We start from the raw sequence: 22,469 nt of genomic DNA, 5'->3' as shown, positions 1-22,469 counted from the left end.
AAAATACGGCACTAACACATAAAGACCAGTGCCAACTATGCTATCAACCAAAATGCCTAATCCTGAGAAATCTCTCACAAAGAAGAATTCCTCGGTTTAAATGGGTAGATGTGACTCCCTGGTTTCCTCCTCTTGGTGATGAATTATTGCAAAGTTCCTAACTGTCATCATCTTTGGATGGAGCTGATGATGGGTGAGCTGGGGTGGGGGTTGGATGGAGTTAGGACGTCTGGGAGTGCAAGGGTGGGAGCAGGAAGCACATGTATAAATCTTACTGAGGAGGGATATAAACACAGAGAGTGGCTAATAGGGCTATCTGATGGAAGCCAAGAAGAAAATACTTTTCTTTTCAGAGGTTATGAATACATAAGATCTACACTGTGCACACACACATAGTAAATCACCTCAAACACAAGCTCACACACACAATGTAATAGTTCCCCTCTGTTTATCAGTTGAACTCAAGTGCCCCTTCATCAACAGCACCCATCATGTTCTAAATATGTTTGTTTAAAAATAGTAAACTACATTTTTCTACCAACTGTTAGGATACATACTGGATTTATATGTAATTAAATTGTAATTTCTATTTTTTCAAATTAGTTGAGGTACTCACAATCTTTCCACATACTGTAACTGTCGTGATAATCCTGGTTTGAAATCACTGCCACTGAATACTATGAAATCACATTATTTCAGGGAGTGACTGATTAAAGTATCGTAACTTTTACTGGGCTAATGTATTTCGTTGTCACCTTGATACACTAATGTATGAAGCTAATTTTATGCTATTTGTTTTATAGCTCTCTTTACACAGTTCATTTGAAAGGAAACCTTTCCTGTCCAAGACTCCCTTCTTCTCATTTCTCTCAAACATGTTCTTTTTGTGCTGGCTCTGTCTTCTTGCTGTTGCAAAACATTTCATTTCCTGAATGAGGCTGGAATATTAGCTTTTGTTTTTCAGGCATATTTACTTTGCAAAGAAGGTCTTTACTCACTCACCTCAGGTCTCAGATGTACAGTTCTCTCACAGCAGTAGTTCATTGTGTCTAGTAGAAACCTCCATTCACATCATTTTACATAGATTATGGTTTCATGAGTTCTTCACCTGCTGAGTTTTACGTCCGCCTGTATGGAAATTATATTGTTGTGCGTGTGTGTGTGTGTGTGTGATGAGACAATGTCCAGGATAGCAGATTTATTTGAAGTTTATTTCTAGGTCAAGTAAGCAAATGTACAGACTACGTCCACAGATGTGTGGTTTAAATAGAGGTAAAAGTAGATAATTTAAATTGCATTCAGTAAATACGGTTCATATTAATTTCCCTCCTACATACAAAGTGTTTGATATAAAAAAAAGCCCTTTAAAATGTTAAGAAAATGTAAAAAAAAGCACATAAACACATCTTAAATGAAACTAAAATGTCATACTTATAGTATCAATAACTACTGACAGTAATTTCAAGTTACTGGTAAAAATGTGTTAAAATTTTCAGAAAGTTTGAATCGGTCTTCTTATGTCCTTGTTCAGATGTCATTTGTATTGATCAGTGTTAATTGATCCGTGAGTTGAAACAAACCACTCAACCACGCGTTTCCAAGAAGTGTCAAAACAAATATTTGCTGTAACTAAAGTAATTGCCGTCATATCACACTTTAAAGAACAAGAAGGTAATACCCCTTATTTGAATAATATGTTCTTTCCAGTGTTTCTGCACCCAACTTTGTGGTTTGACAAAACATCTGGCACAAATAACACGAAGAAGCATAAACCACAGTAATCCAGTGTCAAACTCTTTTTTTCTCAGTTTCAGCATTTGAGATGTTAAGGGTGCTGCGTTTATCTTCATAAGTTATGAGCTCCTTGACATTCACATCCCAACTTGACTGCAAAATATTATCCAGAGAGAGAATCTTCAGTCTGAAGGATTGTCGCCAGGTCAGCTCTTTTAGAAATGACAGCTTAATCCAAGTTGCCTCAATAATTCCTTATCTAAGCCTCAAAATTTCCATCTATTGCACTGAACTATTTTCATTTTCCATTCTCAGGACTAAACAATAGTTTTTGTTTCCCGTTTTTTTTTAAATATGTGTAGATTTTGTGAGTCAAGAGCCCTCATATTGCTCGGTATTGAGATTAGTAAATGCAGCATGTGACCGTAAATGGAAATTGCGCTCTCTGTGGTTGTAGATCCTTTACTGTTATCCAAACGCACCATAAAAGTAAATTGTGTATCTAGCAGCGTTATTAGTGTAAACAGATATAATCTAAAGTGTGCAGACAGTAGCTCCCTCTCTGTCTGGAGCTTTGAACTCAGCGGTCAGCCGAAGCTCTTGCTAATGTGTGAACTGAACGTCAGCTGTGGTTGTGTCTGGATTCCAGCTGACTCCTGTTAGATCTGCTTTAAGTCATTCAGTTATGCTTGTTTTAAGGATTCTTCATGATTAAGGCTTCAGCCAGGCTGATGTGGGACAAAAAATGTTGTAGATGTTTGTAATGTTTAGCGAACCTTTTTATATGTGTTAATAAATACAATCACATGTTTCTGTCTAGGCATTCCTGGAGTTAGTTAGAGTGACCAAACTCTGGTTATGTAGTGGACAAGACCAAATTATGAAAGCATGCAGGCACAAACTGTGAAGAAACAAATTCCCTGCTGGTGTTTATATGGTTAACTCGGTGAAGTACAGAAAGGAAGATTTCCATTGGCTGGGTTGCACACTGTAGTGAGAGCTCTAGTGTTTCATTGAGTCAGAGGGCCATCCCACGGAGCACAGCTCCAGCCCCTTCATCTGGTTCTATTTAAGGCCTCTAGTGCCGACTCTTATGATTGGCGTTCACAACCCCCTACTCTTCCTTCAGCTCCAGCCCCAACTGAGGAGAAGGAGGCTTTTAAGCAGATGGTTTATTTTCCAGGGGAAACATTTCTTTCTCCCACTCTACTGTCCTGTCCTCAGCTGGCTTTAGCTCACGTTTCTATCACTTCTACAGCTACTTCTGCTTTCTCACTGCTGCTGCTCTTTCCACTGTGTTAATGTGCCTACCGGCATCTACTGACGCTGACGAGCTGTGTCGGACTATCAGGATGAGGCCCCTTCAGTAACACAGAATGGATTTTCTGCGCTTGACTGCTTGATCCTTAACTTTTTGGAGGGAGATACCTTTCCTTGACTTTCAGCATCTCCATTGCCCTTGTTGTTGGGCTGGAGGGGGATGCAGCTCTATGGCTAGACTCTCAGGAAGATGCACTGAGCCCTGTGAATATTGTGATTGGCTGAGCTCTACAGACAAAGTGGCCTATGGCACAACAAGTGCCCAGCAGTCGTTCTCGTGGACCTATGGCTGGCAGCTGGCTGACAGCATGTTTTTTCCCATCAACCCCAGGTCTGGATGCTTCGGATCCCATGCTTCTGGATCAGTATGTGGTGGTGGCCAGTTACGAGAAACAAGAGCCTGCGGAAATCAGCCTTCAAGCGGGCGAGGTGGTCGACGTCATTGAAAAGAGCGAGAGTGGTGAGTAATCACAACAAAAGCTGAAAACAAAGATATGTTGAGCAGGAAAAGGCAGCATGCATGTTGTGTGCATTTCAGAAACAAACAAACAATTTCACCATTGAGTCCATAGTTCCTCAAACATGCTTCCCCTTTCCCTAACCCTACCCTCTCACCTCCTTTGTCCACAGCTAGCTGTTACTTAGCCCCATCTGGAGGCTCACTTTGGCCTCCAGTCAGCCCTGTTTTTCCCACTGTTGGTTTAGGCCTGGGGCCAGAATGTTGCCTCTAGCAAGAGGAATGTCTTCCACACTCATATTAATTATTGCACCTCACTTAAATGAAAAGCCAGCAAGATATGCCGGATTTTCAAATGCAGAGAGTCCTTAGTCAGCTGTTTAACCTCTGCAAAGAGCTTGCAAACAGGACAAAGATCATGTTATAGGATATGTCACTCAGTTTGACAATATTTCATATTTAATCAGTTAGTAGCATGAGTGAAGCACAACTTCATGCTGTAATGCCTCCCGGGACTTGCATTGATTTTGGGTGGAAACAGACACAAAAACTCTGTAATTATTTTTCCAGCAAATGTTGCATGTTATGTGCTGTTATTTTTAGTATGAAATCATATGTCTTGGATAAATATACTAACACTGGCAACTATCAATAACACCCAGGGTTAAGCACATTTAATAACTTTTATTTTAAAGGGATATTGGCCATATGAAGCACAAGAGTGACCAGAGAAGTACAGGACCAGTAACATGGTCTGACGTTCAGCTTTAATCTTCAGTAAATCAGTGTGCTGAGACAGTAAAACAGTAATGGGACTCATGTGTTCTTCAGTGGGTGGATGGGGATGGAGGAAACGGTGACCAGGAAGATTGGACTTGGGTTTCATGATGGGTGTGAGTGAAACACCATGCCACTCTGGCCTTAAGGAAGAGGGTCTGTAGAGTAAGATTGCTTTGAAGTGTCACGTGTTCTGCCTTCGGGTTCATGTATTTATTTTAACTCCCTGCTCCAGTAGGATTTCAACCCAATGGGGAGCCACAGTGAGGCGGATATTCCAACACCTTGAAGTCCTTTTATCAGGGGGCCTTATATGAGACCGTTCCTCCATGAAGTTGAACTCCATAGTCCTGTGCTTTTAAGTAGAGGCCCCTGCACTTTTGTATTTCAGCTGACCACTGTGCAAAGTAACAGTGGTTGATGTATGTGTTGATGGTCCATGCAGAATTTGAAACTTATGCACTTCAATGGTTATGATTTCCAGGCTTCCGTGTTATTACCGTAGCTTATTTTCCATGTTATTATTGCTTTGTTTCCTCCTCTTGTCTGATGCCGAGACTATATTATGTTGGCACTCGCACTTAAGCTCATTCATTCATCTCTGGTTGGGTTGGATTGTTCACAGGTTTCTAAAACACAAACCAGTAGACTCCAGGCTCCTTAAAACACATCCTAAGGCTACTTGACAGTTTTATTATACACAAACGGACACTTTCACAGAGATCTGAAGTAAATAGAGCCCCAATTCCTACAACTCGCTATGGAGACTGTTTCCAGCAGCACAGCTAGCAACTGAAATATCAACACCTCCTGCAATGGAAGTTGGCTAAATCTGCTCCATTTGGCTGGGTGACATCACTCCATATCCCTTTGCCAACACTAATAAGACCAGGTGTGTCCTAAGAAGATTTCAGAGCTCATTTGATTTAGCATCCATTTCCTTTCAGGATAAATACAAAACCCTGTAATAGTTTCTGACAGCTATTTGTGTATTACAGAGCTAAGCAGTACATATGGTGCACTAAAAGGTGTCCGTTACACATGTAATGATTTTGTATGGATTTTTATTTAGACTTCAGCTGTAGTTACATGTTTTCCTTTAAAGCAAATCATATTTAAACTGGCTTGTGTTCCCCCTGCAGACTCTTTGTATCTGGTGAGTAGAACAAATCTGTACGCTGTCATATTGCCAAATACTTTTGTATCAGCATTGTGTGTCTGGCTGGTTTTGGATGAGGTTTTTTTACACAAAGGTGTGATAGTATGAGAGAACAGGGACAGGTCTACTTTACAAATGGAAAACTACAGCTCTGTATTATTTTAGTCATTCACCCCAGTCCTTCTACAGAAGTCCTACTGTTAAAGCTACTGTACCATAGACTTTGGCTATGACTGCTGCCCAGTGCAGTTATCGACTTTTCCTTACTTTGGATTAGATAATATATGCTTTTGACAGGGCAGTGAATCTAGGTCAGACCTATAAGAAAGCTCAGCTTTCTCCACTTTTCCAGCCTGCTGGTCAGAGCCAAGGCAGTGCAGGGCCTTGAAGATACAGTTTGTGTCTTGGCCTTTGTCTCAGTTGATACAGTACTTTCTATTGTTTTCTGTTGTGTTTTAACTCGGTGCAGTGTGGGATGATCAACCGGGCAGACCAATGTTTGCTTGATGTTCTGTTGTAGCATTACGTTTTTCAAGAAGAATACTCGGATATTGTCAAAAAACTAAAACAAATGTTTTTAAATTCTGTCCTCAGTGCCTCTGCAGCAATTTTATTTGTCTATTTTATGAGAGTTTGCCAGGGGGAGATGCTGGCTCTGCCGGACAGAGTAGTGCAATGAGAAACTCTGGGAGAAAATGGAAAAAGCCATTTCCTGCCAAAGTTAGTGGTTCAGAGAAGTTGGTTCATTATAATGGCTTAATGGATCCTCCAGGATGCCTCCTCAGTTTACACTATATTGGAGAGATGTTAACCAAAGCTAAGCTAGCAGCCTTGTTGATCAGTTCAAGTGCTCTGTATTCAGTGGTTTAAACTTTGCCCCCTCATGGAGTAGTATGTAGGAAAGGAAAAATTATTTGCAGCTTGTTTACCTATACATCAAGGGCAGCGTTAGGCATGTTGTGCCCAGTGTTTAGAAAATCTCTCTCTGTGGCCCAGTCAGGGTTTAAACTTGTTGCCATTCCAAGTCTACATCAGCCTCGAGGAATTACATTCTGCCAAATAAACTTCAGGAATACCTGTCTCACATCCGTTAGTGCTTCAGGCTCCTCCAGTACAGTATGTATTATATCTCTACTGCTCCACTCAGGAGGGTGGAGTGAGGGACATTTCACGATGAGCCTGAATGGTCACAGTAATCTTATCTGTATACAATTGCCCTTTTTGTCTTCACAAACACCAATGTTTTTAAGTTGGACAAATGTGAGTCATAGAGTAGCTGGAAGGCATCCTGCAGCATCCTGCAGGTGATGATTGACTTCCTGGCTGAACGCCCAAAGACACTGCTGGAGTCAAATCCTGGCAGATTAAGCAGGTCAGGCCCTCAACGTGGCATGATGGATGTGCAGGATGTCTTTTCTGCCTTTACATGGAAAAAAAAAAAAAACGGTACAATAAATGTCTCAGCTCTCCGTCTTCAGGCTAAAAGCAAAATGATCTCAGAGCACAGCTCAGCGGGAGCTCCGTGTTCAGAGAGGCAGCTTCTTTTTGAGTTTACTTCAAGAGCAAAGAATTGCTGTTACTTTTTTAAAGGATTATTCCTGTAAAATATAAAGTGATGTCTACAATTATGCAAGGTATTGTGTGTGTCAATGCAAAAAACAACAACACAGGTACAGATAACTACGAGGTTATTAATCAGATTGTTTTAGTTCTTTTTTTATTGTTTTTAGCAATGATAGCAGCTAGCTGAAAGTACTACTGTGTCTCAGTGTTTTTTGAGCTACAGACATTAACAAACAAGGAAGACATGAACTTGGTAAAGGTAATGAACTGGGTATATCCTTAAAGTCTTCAGTCTGCAGTATTCATAGTTTCATCTGGGATATGCTCCTCGCTCTCATATTCAGCTGCACATATTAAAATGTACTAGAATGACCAGCTGACTTTCTCCTGTACCTCGATAATAGCGCCACCAAAAGGTGTGTTGCCATATTATTCAGGTAGTTAATGAGATTTTAATGACATTTTAGCACTAATGGTTCCTGCAAGTGTGACAGCTGCATGTATCAATGACAGCTGCATGTTTTAAATTGAACTAAATTGCATGTATACTGGTGGTTCCACATTTTCTGTCTCTGATACGCAGGAGGATTAAAGGAGAAGTCAGGGTTGGGATTCTAGCGCTGCTTGTGCTCAACCCCTCAGTTTCCCAGTTTGGTATGTGCAGTTTAAGCAAGAACATGTTTCCTTGTATAAAAGAGGAAAAACCCTAAAATTCTTGTCAGCGAACCACCAAAGACATGATACAGACAACTTTGCCAAGTGTAAAATTTCTTTTTTAAGCAGAATTTGCAGCAGCAGATGGAATACACATTATCCACTTATAGTAATCCCCATCTACCACATTCTTTCAGCTTACCATAGGAAGCACTAATGACCGTCTCAAGAAATCAACCTTATCCTGTATTTTTAGATATGGAAACTCAAATGGGACGTTTGTAACTGTATTTTGAACATAGCTTCTGCTACTTTAATTTTTTCGTGCATCTTGTCAAAGAGTAATACAGGCAGAGAGGATGAAGAACAGGAGCAATAACAGCATTTAAGAGCACAATAATCGTGTACATACATTGGTCTGTGGTGCCAAAAGGGTGCCTCTGTCTCTCACTCAGAAATTGACCATTAAGTTCTACCAGTATTTTAAGGGGTGGTCTGTCCGACACTCAAGGACGGTTGTGTCTCCGAATCAGTGGAGCCTGGAGAGCACACAAGCTGAAGGCTATAGCTTAGTTCAGACCATGAGGGGATCCTTTCAGAGGCTGGGAGGGAGAGAAGGTTGTTCCTTAGGTCAACATCAGCTCTTGAAAGTTGTGTTGTGCCATTTGTGGCTCCCCCACCTCATACCACAGCCACCCAGGCAATTGAAACCCAGTGTTTTATGAAAACTGGAAATGTTTGTATATTGGGCTGGATACCTTCCCCTTGTGCTTTGATACTGAATCCACTGTTAATGAACACAGAAGCTGGAAATGAATGGGGTTTCTCCTGCTCTACTCAACAGTGGTGTCAGATATCTGCAGGACTGCTGAGCTGCTGCATTCCTCATCGTTTCAGGTCGTGGAAAAAAAAGAAAAAAAAGCCTTCTTGTGCTGCTGAATCTTTGGTTTCTCATATTCATGCTAGATGTGTGGATATCCTTGTTGAATATTATAGAGTAACAGAGTTTCTCCCCAAAACATCTCAGCACAGTTCTATTGAAGTGTATTTGTCTCAATGATTTATTTGTCGGTATGAGTAAGACATTAAGGAGCATTGCAATGTCACACTGTGTTATGTATTCCATTACTTAGGTGATTTATTGTATACGTAGATTGCGGTTTTGTTTCATAGATCATCCATTCACCTTTTGAAAAAACCCAAATGTCATAAATCTAGTGTTGTGTTGCAACTGAGAGTCTGTTGTTGATTGCAGTAAAAATGAAGCCCGGGTCCTAAAGCTGATAGAGTTTGCAGATGGCTGATAATGTATGAGAGGCACTTAATGCTCAGAAATGCTGCTCACTCTCATTATATGTCTGTCCACTGTATCTGCACTCGCAGGGGTAGAATATAAGTTAAAGTTAAGTTAAACTATGAGGACAACTCCATAAAAGTCTTACTTTCTTTCCGCAGAAATATCCCTCAGTATTCTATATTCTATTCTAAAGTATGACATTTTTGTAAATTTCCCTATTCACTTTCTGGTGCAGCGTCAGATGAGACTTAACTTTATACAACCAGAGTTGTTCAGCTCACATCAGGCTGCGGAGGCATATATTTAGTTATCTTGCCTTCAGCTCTGTTTACTGCCTCCATTTTTCATGATGTCATAATTCAACAGTGTTTTCAAGACAACCCGTTTGGATTTCTTCCTTTCGGAGGCTGTGACATTTAAGTTTGATGTCTGTGGTCGTGATCCTACAGTGTAATGCTTTTATATGACATCTCCAACAGAGGGTTGTGTATTAAGCTATTGTCTGACACCAGAAACGTGGGATTTACAAAACTAAACTTTGCTCAAACGTTTTAGAAAAAGCTTTTTGATTTACCGGTACTTATGATGTTGACTAAGTAGCTATAATCTTAATAGTGAATAATGTTTAGCAAAGTGTATCGCCAGTCAGTACTTGGCTGTGTTCTTTTTTCCTTTGTGGTTAAACTGCAGCAGCATTCCAAGACTTTCCCTAATGTGGATAGCGAAGTAGGCAGACATGGAGAAAAGCAGGTTGTGACATAATCAAAAAACAGCAAGAGATGATACCAAAAACAAATCACAGATGAAGATACAGGTGTAGCTTTGTAATGTAGGCGTGCTCTCTCTCTCTTTGTACTCGTCCAAACAAACACCCACACACATATTTTCAGATGTAAGGTATTCTTCCTTCAACTTTTCCCCCCCTCCCACATCTTTACAGATAATCCCTGCCATCTGAAAACAAGGAAGTGAAAACACGTTCTTCTCTTAATCTTATTTCCATTCTCTACCACTTCGCCTTTCAGCAGCCAAATCCACAACTTCATTCATTGACCTCACAGTATTTTCAAGTTTAACTTTTGAACTATCCGAAAAAATTACTGTTTTTGCAATAAGAAACCCAGAAAACAGCTGTTTTTGTTGTTGTTTTAGTTTTGTGTCATCATAAAGAATGTGCAAATGATTACTATGTCAAATATAGATGGGATTAATTTGAAATCTGATGCACTTAACATACTCTATAGATTGATTGATGTCATGGTTTCAAAGTTGACATTTTACGTTGCCAGTATACATACATTTATGGAGTTGGTTCTGTGCAGGATTCAGTTGTAGTCACTCTGTGAATGAATGAATGCATGTGATGAAAGACATGAAGCAGGTTTCTCTTTTAGAAGTGTTTTATTTCTTTATTTCATATAATTGCAACCTGCCTGATATAAACCTGCAATGGCCAGGAAATCGTCACTTGCGTAATGTTTGTGAGTGTTTTTAATTTACTTTTATTGAGGTTCAGTGAACTCAGCCTAAGCACCTGCCATATGAGAGGATGGCTGAGGAATACAGGCAAAGCAGCTATAGCCATCAATAACAGCATATATTTACTTAGGCCATTTTAAGTGGCAGTGTGCTTTTGCTGCGCACACATTTTCAGACTTACAGCCAAGTGCTCTCAATTAAAGTACATTCCTACAACTTATTATTATATTTGCTTAATTTTTTACAAGTGTCGGTATGCTGAGGTGAGAATGACATTTTCTTCCGAGCAGGCGTGTCAGTGTGAAAATGGCAAATTGCAACTCTAGGGTTCTTTCTTTATTGAGCTGACGCAGGTCTTTCTACTCCTGCCAAGCTGACCTTTATTTATAATGGACAGTTTAATTTAATGTGCCATTAATGTAGTTGATGTTGCCCTTTGCTGGTCATTAAAACACGACTCAGACGATTTATTTAGAAGTTTTCAGTGACTCAACGAGATATACAATCAGTAGAATGTTGGTATAATTAACTCATTTATCAGTGTAATTAATGCTTAACAAACTTTTTTTCAGCTCCACTGTGGGGGGAAAAAAGTCCTGAATATTGTAGACACCATTTTGTTTTTGTCTGATTTATTGGCATGAGGTTTTGTTCAAGCCCCAGCTTTAGTGCAAAGCCTGAGCACATTACATGGCTTGTTACGCACCTGAGCCGTAGCCAGCATGTTGCTCAGAGCCAGGCACTAACAGCATCCTCCTCTGTGAACCCACCCTCACCCTATGCATCACTGTTGTTTAGCTGATCAAGTTCATCAAATAAATAAATCATTTGTCATATAAATCATAGAGATTGCATGTGTAGTTACAAAAAGGCCTGGAATGATTTTATTTATTATTTCCTCCACTGAGAACGTCATTGGATCTCTCAGCAGGATCTCCATCTCCAATGATTCTAGTTCCCACACATTTGGTGAATTAATTCAGTAATGTTAGTCATCAGAATTTTAAGATTGCCAACATTTAACCACACAGTCTAAAGCTGCATGATAAAGGAGCCTGATACCAAATCCTAAGGGAATTTTTGCATAAATCAATCAATTGTAGTGAAAGCCTCAATGTCTTTTAAATATAACAGCAGGCTGAGGAATTGTTCAGTGTTAGAAAACGTTTTCATCTCCACAATGCTTTTGTTTTTGCTGAGAGATAAGATGCCATGACACAGCAGGTGTGAATGAAATGTAACTTTTTTTAATTGTCATTTTTTTCTCTCTCTGACTTAACAAAATCATTTCTCCACATGAAAGAAATCCGACATAAAGGAATGAAACACTGTGTACTTTGCTGTCTACCTCAAACACCAGAAATAACCTCTTCTAATCAAATCATAGCAGCCTTTAATTGCAACTGATCTAATTGTGATGCATGACTGCAAAATGAATGACATAATTACAACATATTTCACTGAATTCAGATGAATTATTATAATCTAATATAGGAGTTGACACTCTTGTTGCTGTTTTTTCTTATTATTATTACAATTATTATTATTATTATTATTATTATTATTATCTCATCCTTTGCCATATCATTAACTAAGTAATACGTCTTCTTTCTGTTCCAGTGTGTCATACTACATTCTGCTTATTTTTGTGTGGTAACTAAATTACCTCATTACTCACCATTTCTGTAGGAAAAAAAATGGATGTTTGGACCAGCTGTGAAAGTGTGATGGAACAACCCTATCCTCTTTATGGCCTATCCAGACAGCTGTCAGCCATATTGTATTTCCTTTACCACAACAATAGCATATGTGCGGCATACCCCACAGGACAGTTTTTGTGCCAGCTTTGTCAACCACATATGTGGGGTGACTTTTTGTGGAAGTGATTTAGCACAAGTTAAAACGTTCTGGTTAGTGTACATATGTGCTTTACATTTACCACAAGGTCCTATAAAGCACACCTTATCGAAACACAATGGGTTGCTTTACCCCACTCACTTTATTTGGATCAGATTATTGAAGTGTACTATGTATGTACATATTTCTAGTTTTGGCATTTGTCGAAAGAAAAGTTGTCAGAGCAATGCCGTCATACTCAGAGGAACCAAGTCAAATTAGCTGTGACATTGCAAATGTATTTGTTGGCTAGAAACAGCACTTCAGCAATGACCTGCCCACTGAAACCATGACTGATCCTGATGAAACCCAAGTTGACCAAGGCCTCGTCACAAGTCGAGCTGTAGCCAGGTGGTGCTCCCTCTGATGTTCTTGGCATTTATCATAATTATAGATTCTGTCAAATCAGGGCTCAATAACTTAACAAAGATGCAAGTGATTTTGACATGATATAAGCCAGTGTGTCATCTGTGTTCATTTTCATTCGTCTTTGTGGAAAATTTCTATTTTACTTTTCTTTTTTTTTGGGGGGGGGGGGGGGGGGCTATCACAGGTCCAGATTCATCTGTAAAAAAATGTCAACAAATCTTATCGTGCTATGTTGTGGATTTTATGACGTACAGTGGATTGTAGGACCGACTTTACATTGGTATGCTCTGCATGGTCCTGCTGGTTTTCAGCCTGTGTCTGTTTCCACAGGTTGGTGGTTTGTCAGCACTGCAGAGGAGCAGGGTTGGGTCCCTGCTACCTATCTCAACTCCCACAGTGGCACACGGGATGACTTGGAGCTGGGCGCCTCGAAAGCTGGGGAAGGTAAGTCACTGCAAGGTCTCCTGCCACTCCCCGACCACACATACAAACACACACACCCCCCCCCACACACACACACACCACCTCTGCTCTCAATCCTCCTTTCAACTGTGACAAAATGGAGCAAATTCGCCCCTGACTTCACCACAGCCGGCCTACGCTAACGGCTGACGCAGGACTGGTGGGAACACCTCTCTCTGTCGGCCTGCCATCATAAGCACGCTTGAACAGAGTGTAGATTCAGGACTTGGTAAATAGCGAGGAGGAGTTCCAGGAGAGACTGGACCCGCAACCACTGAAGTGATGCACTGTACAGAATGGATTCAGTGCAATATTAAGCGATATGACCTCCGTGGAGTGAGCTCATGAAAGAAGCGTGTGTTTCTATCAGCAAGAAGTGGGAAAAAAAACCTTTTTTCACAGCTCGTGTTTTTTTAATCATAGTTATTGTAATTTAAAACAAGCTCAAAGATGAGTTATGCTATTTCACGCTGTGTCTGCATATCCTTGTGGATTGCAGATAAGTTACAGTACAGTAGACAAGTGTTGATGTTACGTTTCGTTACTGGAACGAGAGCGGGATCTAAAACCCTGACGAGAAACACAACCTATGTAGAGTTTGGTTTGCTAGAATGAACGTCCAATTAATCATCTAGATGGCCCTGTCAGATATGGACATCAAGCCTTTTCAATATTAGTAGAGAGAACATTTGAATCAATAGAGCTCAATAAATGTCACAGACTCAGACGTTGATGGTTCTGACAGGTAGTGCAGCAACTGCAGCTTGTTTGTAAAGACTTATGCAGCCTCATGTTAGAGAGAACCCAACAAACTGGAGGCACGGAAATAATTAAGTTGCAAATTACACTTCCAAACAAACATCAAGATTTTCCAGCACTCTGGCCAAAAGATCTTTTGCTGTACAATTGCTGCACTCTGGAACAATGGGAGCCAGGGTCCCCTTGGTGTTGTATATATTATGACTCAAGGATGGAGGGAGATGGAGAATACATGAGGTCCAACTGTTGTTTCGCAATACTTTTAAATGTCTTTTTCACTTGTGTCTGTGTCACACACACACACACACACACACACACACACACACATGCAATGCAAACGTCGACACCCAACACTCCTATCTGGTGGTCAGAGATAGCTGGAGTTTGCTGCCAGGGGTTTCGGGAAGGACAATCTGTCAGTGTAATTAGTGTTTATGTGTCTAGTCAGTCATTGGAATGGCATGAAACTCATAAAGCATCTTTTTGTCACTCCTGTGGTTTTCAGCAGTCTGTGCCACCGCGGTGTCACAGAAAAAAAGCTTTTAAAAGCCATAAAACTGCTATTGGAATTCATGATGGGTCTTTTGCAAAGCTAACAAAATAGACATGTTGAAAGCTCAGACAGCAGGAGATGAGAGTTTATGCACCAATGGAAGTGAATGCACATCCTCCTTGTTTTGGTCAAATCTTACACAAAAATACGTGTATTGCCTAAAACAAACACAGCCAAACAAGATTGTTTTGCTTCCTGGCAGAGAGTTAAATGAGCAGATTGGTACCACTCGGTCTGTGTGGTAAATATGGAACTAATGCAAGGAGTCGGATAGCTTAGCCTAGCATAAATAATGAATGGGAGGAAAGCAGCGCGCTTACTGTAGCTCTGTCCAAGAGTCATACAATCCACCAACCTTTAAAGCTCACAGCCTAACATGTTATATATAAATAGTTTGACTGGGACTATTGACTTCCTGGCGTCTCTGCTGGTTGCCTGGTAAGTGCTCAGAGGCAATATATGCTCTGGTACATATCCCCCATAAAATGTTAACTTGTCATTTTTAAAGGCCTTCTTTTATTTGAATTAAACAAGTGAAATATAACTTATTTATTTGTGAAAGTTGTGGTCAGAAAGTGAATATTTCCCAAAAACCTTTGAGGTGTTTATTTGTCATAATCAAGTTAACAGCTGCCTCGAATTATAGAATTTAAATTATTCTGTGATTCTGTCTGATGTGTTATCATTAAAATAATTTAAAGATGCTAAATTGCAAATTTAGAACACTAACATGCATGCATGGACCGGGCTCCAATAAACAAAGTACAGAGAAGCTGTGATTACAACACACAGAGGGAGCGTGACGTCATTCTCTACTATATAGTTGTTAGCTGCTACAATAATGCTCTTAATTTTAAATTTAACCCTTTTAAGTGATGCAAAGTATTTTCAATTCCCTATAAGATAATTTATTTAAGTTGCATCATCTATCATTTTGTCATAGGACACAAGATCTTGCAGTTGGCAGAAATCATTCCCATTGTCACTGTGTAGGGAAATTTAAACCTTCTGAGGCACACGGCTCCAAGCAGCTGCTATATTAATTGGTTGACATTCTTGCAGCCGCAATGTGTGTCCCAGATGTTCTAACACACAACAGGACAGGAGAACCATTCTAACAACATCCTAATTACAATCCACAGAGAAGATGTCTTGGGTTTAACACTTCCTCTGTAACCTCCATCCATCCACCATGTTTTGCTGTGTGGCATTGTTTTTATGTCCTCCATGTTGCTAATAATTGGTATCTTCTTGTGCAATCCATGTCATTTGTTTGTGTAACATTTGTGCTTGCTCTTCATGTTTTCCGTGTTTGTTTGTTGTCGTCTGGTCACCATGTGTGTCTGTCAGTTACTAAGCGGCATAAAGCTCATCTGAAGAGGCTGGACCGGAGATGGACGTTGGGGGGTGTCATCAGCCGGCAGCAAAGCCGAGGTGATTTGACGCAGATGCTGCATCACCTCCCTCTCTTCCTTTGTTATTGTCTTACTTATTGTCTCTTATCCCACGGGCCATCTCCTCCCTCTCCTCATGCACGTAAAGGTTCAGTCTTTCACTTTGTGTTGTCTAAATTCCAAAGCATTTATCATGAGCCTCAATCCACCACTAACTAACCACTAACTGACGCTAACATGAAATGAGCTTCGAAAGCAGAGGTGAAATCATCAACTTTATGTACACCAATTATTGAGGCTAAGCTCACATTTTGTTACAAAATTACTCCATGTAGGCATTTCTGTTATAATTAAACACTGAGTGCCAAAACCAATCTTCCCAGAATCACAGAAAAAAAATCTACCCACTCGTCTGAAAGTAGTTGCGTAATAGACTTTGGAATGCCTTATGCTGCATTTTCGAGCCATATTTTGCTTTTTTATAAGCAAATGAAGTGAGCGAATAGTTTTGTTATTTTAATGAATGCATGTTCTAAAAAAGTGTAGTAACATATTTATTGTGCTACAGTGCAGATAGTAACCACAATTGACAGATAAATGAAGACCCTTGGTAATCTCTCACTTTTTTAGCAAGACATTGTCAATCACAAACTTGCACATGTTCTTCTTATCATGGTCAAGGTGCTTTTTTCCCTCACTGGAGATACATTTGGATTGCTGACAGTGGAGTGAGGATAAGCTATTGAGTTCAGCCCAAACGTAACTCTTGGCAGTGGACGCCGCTCTCTGGAGTGGAGAGAGAGTTGTTTCCACCCTACGACTGAAATCCTTCTTTGTTTTTTTTTTGCTTTAGTTTTTTTAAAGAGATATTTTGCTGACTCCACAAGAATACTTTATAACACTGATGCAGGCGATGCATGTTGTGGTTAACATCACATCTGATTCAGAGTTTCCCTTCGTTGCTCTGCTGGATGTAGTTTGAAGGAGGTTGGTCAGAGGAAAATGGTTCAGCCCGACACAAAGAGGCCGGAAGAACCAGGCAAAAGGAAAATAAAGCGTACAGAAATATCTTTACCCGTGGTGCCTACTCTAGTTTTTGCAAGTACAGGGATATACAATCCCACACCCATTTAACTCTTACACGACTTAGGAAATGGGTGGAGAAAAAGGAAAATGGAATAATTTGTCCACCAGAAGGTTGCTTCCTGTTTACCAACTGGGAGGACAGCATATAGAGTGCTTTTTTCTGTGCCCTTCTCCTTTTTGAAGTCACCTCTTCTCCCAGTGCTGTCTGTATTTACAAAGGAATTGCTATAATGACAGGAAATGATGTCTTTGCTTTGCCCCTTGGCCTCATGGGAATGCCTAAATCAGCATTGAAGCCTCTGCTCTCTATTATGTGCTGAGTTTCGAGACGCTTGCCGTCACAAGGCCAAGGACACAGTTAGGACGCTAGCTGGCCCCATGAACCCTAGTCCCTAGTGATGGTAGATACTTTTTAGGAAACGAGGGGGAGATAAGGTGGACGCATATCGTTTAGGTGTTACGACTGATTTGACCTCAGTTGATTTTCTTTGCTATGCAACATACGTATAACCAAACAATCTTCAGAGAAATACATACTGCGACGATGGGAAATATGTTTTCTAAATTCAAGAATCATTTAAGTTATGTAGTTATTCGATGCATTATAAAAACAATCCTAGACCAATCTCGTGTGCCAAAGAACATTTAAACACACAGCACATGTACTCGCACATCTGGCACCTGAACCCACTGCCAGAAAGCAGAAAAGTTCCAGTCTGTAATATAGAAAAAGATACACCCCTCTTTCAGTATAACATTGCAAAGTTGGCGCCAATGAATCACAAGATAGTCTAGCTTATATTTGTTAATCCTTATATTTGATCATATTAATAAGTATATAGAAAGGATTTATATAATATACACTTTTATATTCTAAGGATTATTTTTGTTGTCTTAGCTCTCTTAGTTGTAATGTTCCGCTCTTGCTTTGGCAGAAGAGAAGTACGTAACAGTGCAGCCCTACGCCAGTGAGGGCAAGGATGAAATAGCGTTTGAGAAAGGAGTAACTGTGGAGGTGCTTCAGAAGAACTTGGAAGGCTGGTGGTTTATTAGGTAAGCCTCTGCTCACTTGCTTCAGACATGGTGTCTATGATTTGAAAATAAGATAATTTTCTCTTCTAAATTACTTTACAGGTACCAAGATAAAGAGGGCTGGGCTCCAGCCTCTTACCTGAAGAAGATGAAGGATGATCTCTCTCCACGCAAGAAGACGGTGACGGGACCTGTGGAGATCATCGGAAACATCATGGAGATCAGTAACCTGCTGAACAAGAAAGCTTTGAGCGAGAAAGATGTACAGATTGAAGGAGTCCCAGAGAGCCCCCAAGTGGCCAAGAAGGAGATCAGCCTGCCAATCCCGTGTGCGGATTCCAGCCCTGTTAATAGTACGGAGCCTTCCTCACCGGCAGTAGCCCGCATCGCTCCTCATCGGGTGGAAATTGGTTAGTCATGTCACTGTGAATGTTTGAAAGTCTGTAACATTACGTTACGTTTAAGTTTTTTTTTACGTCATTCTTTTTCAATATCTATTCTCAAACGCAACCAAACAATCATGTTTTTTTTTCTCTCTATGTGATTGTTTCACAGGTTCCCCGGTTCTCAGGCAAAAACCTCCTCCTCGAAGAGATGCAACCCTGGTAAGATCTATCTATTCGCCGAATAATGATTCTGATATACTTTGTGTCTTTTCCTTTCTATGAAGACCAAGCAATACACAGTGGTAGAAGAAGTATCCATATTCTTTACCAATACATTAGTGGGAAAATATTCAACATTCAGAATCCTACTTAATCAGAAGTGTGTTGGCAAAAGATAAAAGAAGTAGTTTTGCTGTAAATTGTCTCCTGTGACATTCAGTCATGACATTATTAGATTGCTATTCATCAGTGTCTACAAAGGATTTCACTGATGTATTTGGTTGAAACATCGAGGAAATATGTTATTTGAAAAAATAATGAATCTGATCAGATTGTCTTTGAGAGAGGCTAACAGTTCATAACTACAGACATCTAAAACATTATAAGGGGCCCCAATCAGACACTCTTGTTTTTCTTTGTAAGGGACCACAAGTCAAGAGACCGTTCTGAATTTGATCTTAGTCTGAAATTATAGATGATGAATGGAGTGGAGAAAAAAAATACAATATGTTATTTAGAGCGTGAAATGGAAATACTCTAAAGAACAAGTATCTTAAAACTGGACTTTCTTTTGTGCTAAGGGATTTCAGTTGCCCTCCCCACCAGAGGCCCCTACAGTGGAAGCCGAATATTATACCATTGCAGATTTCCAGTCCTGTATATCTGATGGTATCACTTTTAATGGAGGACAGAAAGCAGAGGTAAGCACTCTTTTTGTAAAGTAAAATTCAGTACCAAGAACATTTTAAATGTGGGTACCATCCATATGTCTTGCTATAAAACATTTATTAATCTTCACTCAATAACAATTCTGCCTTCTCTAAGAGAAATTTGAATATAAATGCTTAAAAATGCCATCATACAAAGACAAAAATATTTTTTTTTAATGTATTTTAGGTCATTGAAAAGAACTCTGGTGGCTGGTGGTACGTCCACATAGGAGAGAAGGAGGGCTGGGCTCCCTGCTCCTACATTGACAAACGTAAAAAGCCCAACCTGAATCGTAGAACCAGCACTCTTTGCCGCCCAAAGGTTCCACCTCCAGCTCCGCCTGTCAAAAAACAAGACTCAGTGGAGACTGCACCTCCCAGCAGCCCCGGGTCTGAAGCTCCAGAGTCCCCTGTGTCTCCTGGAAGGCCTGTGTATGAAGAGCCAGAATATGATGTTCCTGCCATTGGTGATCTGGACATGGAGTCTGAGTTTGAGTTTCTGAGGGGAGAAAGTTCCTTGCTGGATGTTAAAAATGAAGACAGTTCCTCCGAGAAGGGATCCCACCAGTTCTCCAAGCCTTCTCCGGCTTCGTCGCTCCACAGTGCCTCCTTCAAGATGTGTGAGTCATTTGAAGATGGCCACGAGGCAGGAGAGGCGGAGGGAGAGGGAGAGTGTATCTATGAAAATGACGGCTTCCGGTCCTTCAGGGAGACGCCAGAGCGCCAGAGTAGCAGGGACTCAAATTACTCCAAGACAAGTGTCTTGTCAGAAACTGGCAAGACCGCAAACCCGACATCAGGTGGGTGGAGACCTGCAGCTAACAAGCTCAAGATGGACTTGAATGGGAGCCAGTTTTCAACCAAAGCTGAGGAGGCATCCAGTCCTAAATCTGCTTCCACTGAGTCCACTCCAGATTTGTCCAGAAGTAAGAAAGACCAAGAGGAAAGCAAGGCGTCCTGTTCCATCAAATCCTGCACTAAACCAAAGCCAGTGGTGAGACCTAAACCACAACTAGCCAAGGCATCCAGTGCAGAGAAGATGGACATCAGCACCTTGAGAAGACAGCTGCGGCCAACAGGGCAGCTGAAGAATGGCACCAAAACTAAAGGTGAGGACTCTGAGACGGCTTCAGTCATCTCCTCCGAAGACTCCTTCTCTTCTCAGAGCACGTCGGATCTCTCCTCCATCTATTCTAAAGGCAGCCGGGGAGACTCTGACCTGGAAGGCAGCAGCCTGTATCGAACCACAGATCCCTATGAGAAAGTCCAAGAGTCTGAGCTCAGCTTCCCCGCTGGTGTGGAGGTGGAAGTGCTGGAGAAGCAGGAGAGTGGCTGGTGGTATATCCGCTGGGGAGACACAGAGGGTTGGGCTCCGACTTACTTCCTGGAGCCCGTCAGGCAACAAGATGACATGATGGGGTCTGAATCTGATGGCACCCCAACTAAACCTGGAAGCCTCAGCAAGTCCAACAGCCTGGAGAAGAATGAACAAAGGGTACAGGCGTTGAACAACATCAACCAAAACCTAAAGAAAGTCACCCCACCCATCCCCTCCAAGCCTCCAGGCGGCCTCTCCAAGCCAATAGGCTTGTTTGGTTCACGAAAACAAAATGGCACCAAACAGCAGCAGGTTGTGAGACCTCAGTCTGTCTTTATCTCAGCCCCGATCGGGGACGGTCCCAGCCCTGTTGGCTCTTTAAGGAGAAACGAGTCCCTCAACTCAACGGACCACCCTCGTGCCAGCCCCACAGTGCGCCGCAATGCCTCCTTCGGCACTGTGCCACGCAGCCTGCCGCCAAACAACATAGGACTGCCTAACAGGAACAGATCTGGTACCGGTAGCTCGGAATCACTCGGCCTCAGCTCTCAGAGGAATGCCCTCCCTGTATCCACAGTCAAACCCAAGCCCCACATCATCCATAACAACCTCAGAGAGGTGTATGTCTCCATAGCAGATTACCATGGTGACGAGGAGACCATGGGATTTCCTGAGGGGACGAGTCTGGAGGTCCTGGACAGAAACCCCAATGGATGGTGGTACTGCAAGATTCTGGATAGTGGCAGACCAAGGAAAGGATGGGTTCCCTCAAATTACCTTGAGAAAAAGCACTAGCACTCACGTGATGCTGGCAGAACTCTGAACATGCGTGTAAAGACTGCGTCCATAGATTTATTTTGTGAAAAAGGCTAACCCAAAGACATTAAGTAAGGATTGAAATCTTACCCGGTACCTTTGCCAAAGCGAGCAGCCAGATCAAATTGTGACTTTGAAATGAAGTGAGACATCTGGTAAAATGAGTCAACATTAAAAAGTGCCTGAGACGTCGCATTAGGAGCAATATATTGAGACTTAGTGACGCAGCCAAGGAGAACACCAGAGAGAGGAAGAATGCTTTAATGATATTCTTCAGATGTTACCTTTAACTTGAACTAAGATCTAATTTTGTGTCCTTGAACCTTTTTCTGTAAGTTTATAATGTAATCTTTTTTAAACTTTTGAAGCATTTAAAGCTTACTGCATGTTTGAAATGATTCATTATACCGACAATGCCTTGAGCTCTTGAAGTTAAATCTTTTTCTCCTCCTTTTCTTAAAGAAAATCTCAATTGTTGCCAAAGCTGCTTTGTGTTAGTCCCACCATGGTGCTGTCTGTTTGCATGTTTTTTTAAATATCTCTTTATCCTGTATGTCACCGTTATGTGATATATTTTATCCATTTAATTGTGTAATATTGTCCTAACGAAACAATGTGTGAGCATCTCTGATTATCACAGTTTTTTCCTACACTTAAATGTAAAAACAATCGCTTATGATCTTCCGTTAAACAATATTTTTGGGTTTCATTTCAGGGGCTAATTGTCCGAGATTAAAACTTAACTTCAGTGAAAAAATTATTTATTCATTACTTAAAAATCAGAAGATTACTTATTTTATTATTATTGTATGGAATTTACCGATAAATACCATTTTGCAACTGCTTAAACATTTCTAAGAACTGCTCTATTAATAATGATAACAGTTTGAATTTCTGCTGGGCAGTAAATTTGACATTACTCTTCAGCTGCAGCAGATGCTCACTTTTGTTTTATGTTAACTGTGTGACCAGTGATGATAACTGAAGTGCCAAAAGAATGAATTTAATAAATGCACTTTTGAACAATCA

General features: G+C 40.8%; 1 protein-coding gene across 5 annotated transcripts in view; it reads left to right on the top strand.

Moving 5' to 3' along the window:
- LOC117744095 (SH3 and PX domain-containing protein 2A-like) overlaps positions 1 to 22,469 on the top strand; it is a 48,405-nt gene extending 25,936 nt beyond the window's left edge. For 4 of the 5 annotated variants that reach the window (XM_034552207.1, XM_034552209.1, XM_034552210.1 and 1 more), the window contains 8 exons: positions 3,386 to 3,514; positions 13,036 to 13,149; positions 15,830 to 15,913; positions 17,895 to 18,012; positions 18,094 to 18,401; positions 18,547 to 18,596; positions 19,178 to 19,297; positions 19,494 to 22,469. In XM_034552207.1, the coding sequence (XP_034408098.1) occupies positions 3,386 to 3,514; positions 13,036 to 13,149; positions 15,830 to 15,913; positions 17,895 to 18,012; positions 18,094 to 18,401; positions 18,547 to 18,596; positions 19,178 to 19,297; positions 19,494 to 21,419 (2,849 nt within the window). In that variant the 3' untranslated portion in view covers positions 21,420 to 22,469. The remainder of the gene's footprint in view (positions 1 to 3,385; positions 3,515 to 13,035; positions 13,150 to 15,829; positions 15,914 to 17,894; positions 18,013 to 18,093; positions 18,402 to 18,546; positions 18,597 to 19,177; positions 19,298 to 19,493) is intronic. The other variant, XM_034552208.1, reaches the window with a different exon arrangement.

Source organism: Cyclopterus lumpus, chromosome 15 (assembly GCF_009769545.1).
Source record: "Cyclopterus lumpus isolate fCycLum1 chromosome 15, fCycLum1.pri, whole genome shotgun sequence".
NCBI lineage: Eukaryota > Metazoa > Chordata > Actinopteri > Perciformes > Cyclopteridae > Cyclopterus > Cyclopterus lumpus.
Note: the sequence above shows the minus strand (reverse complement) of the source record. Positions and strands in the feature narration are given on the sequence as shown.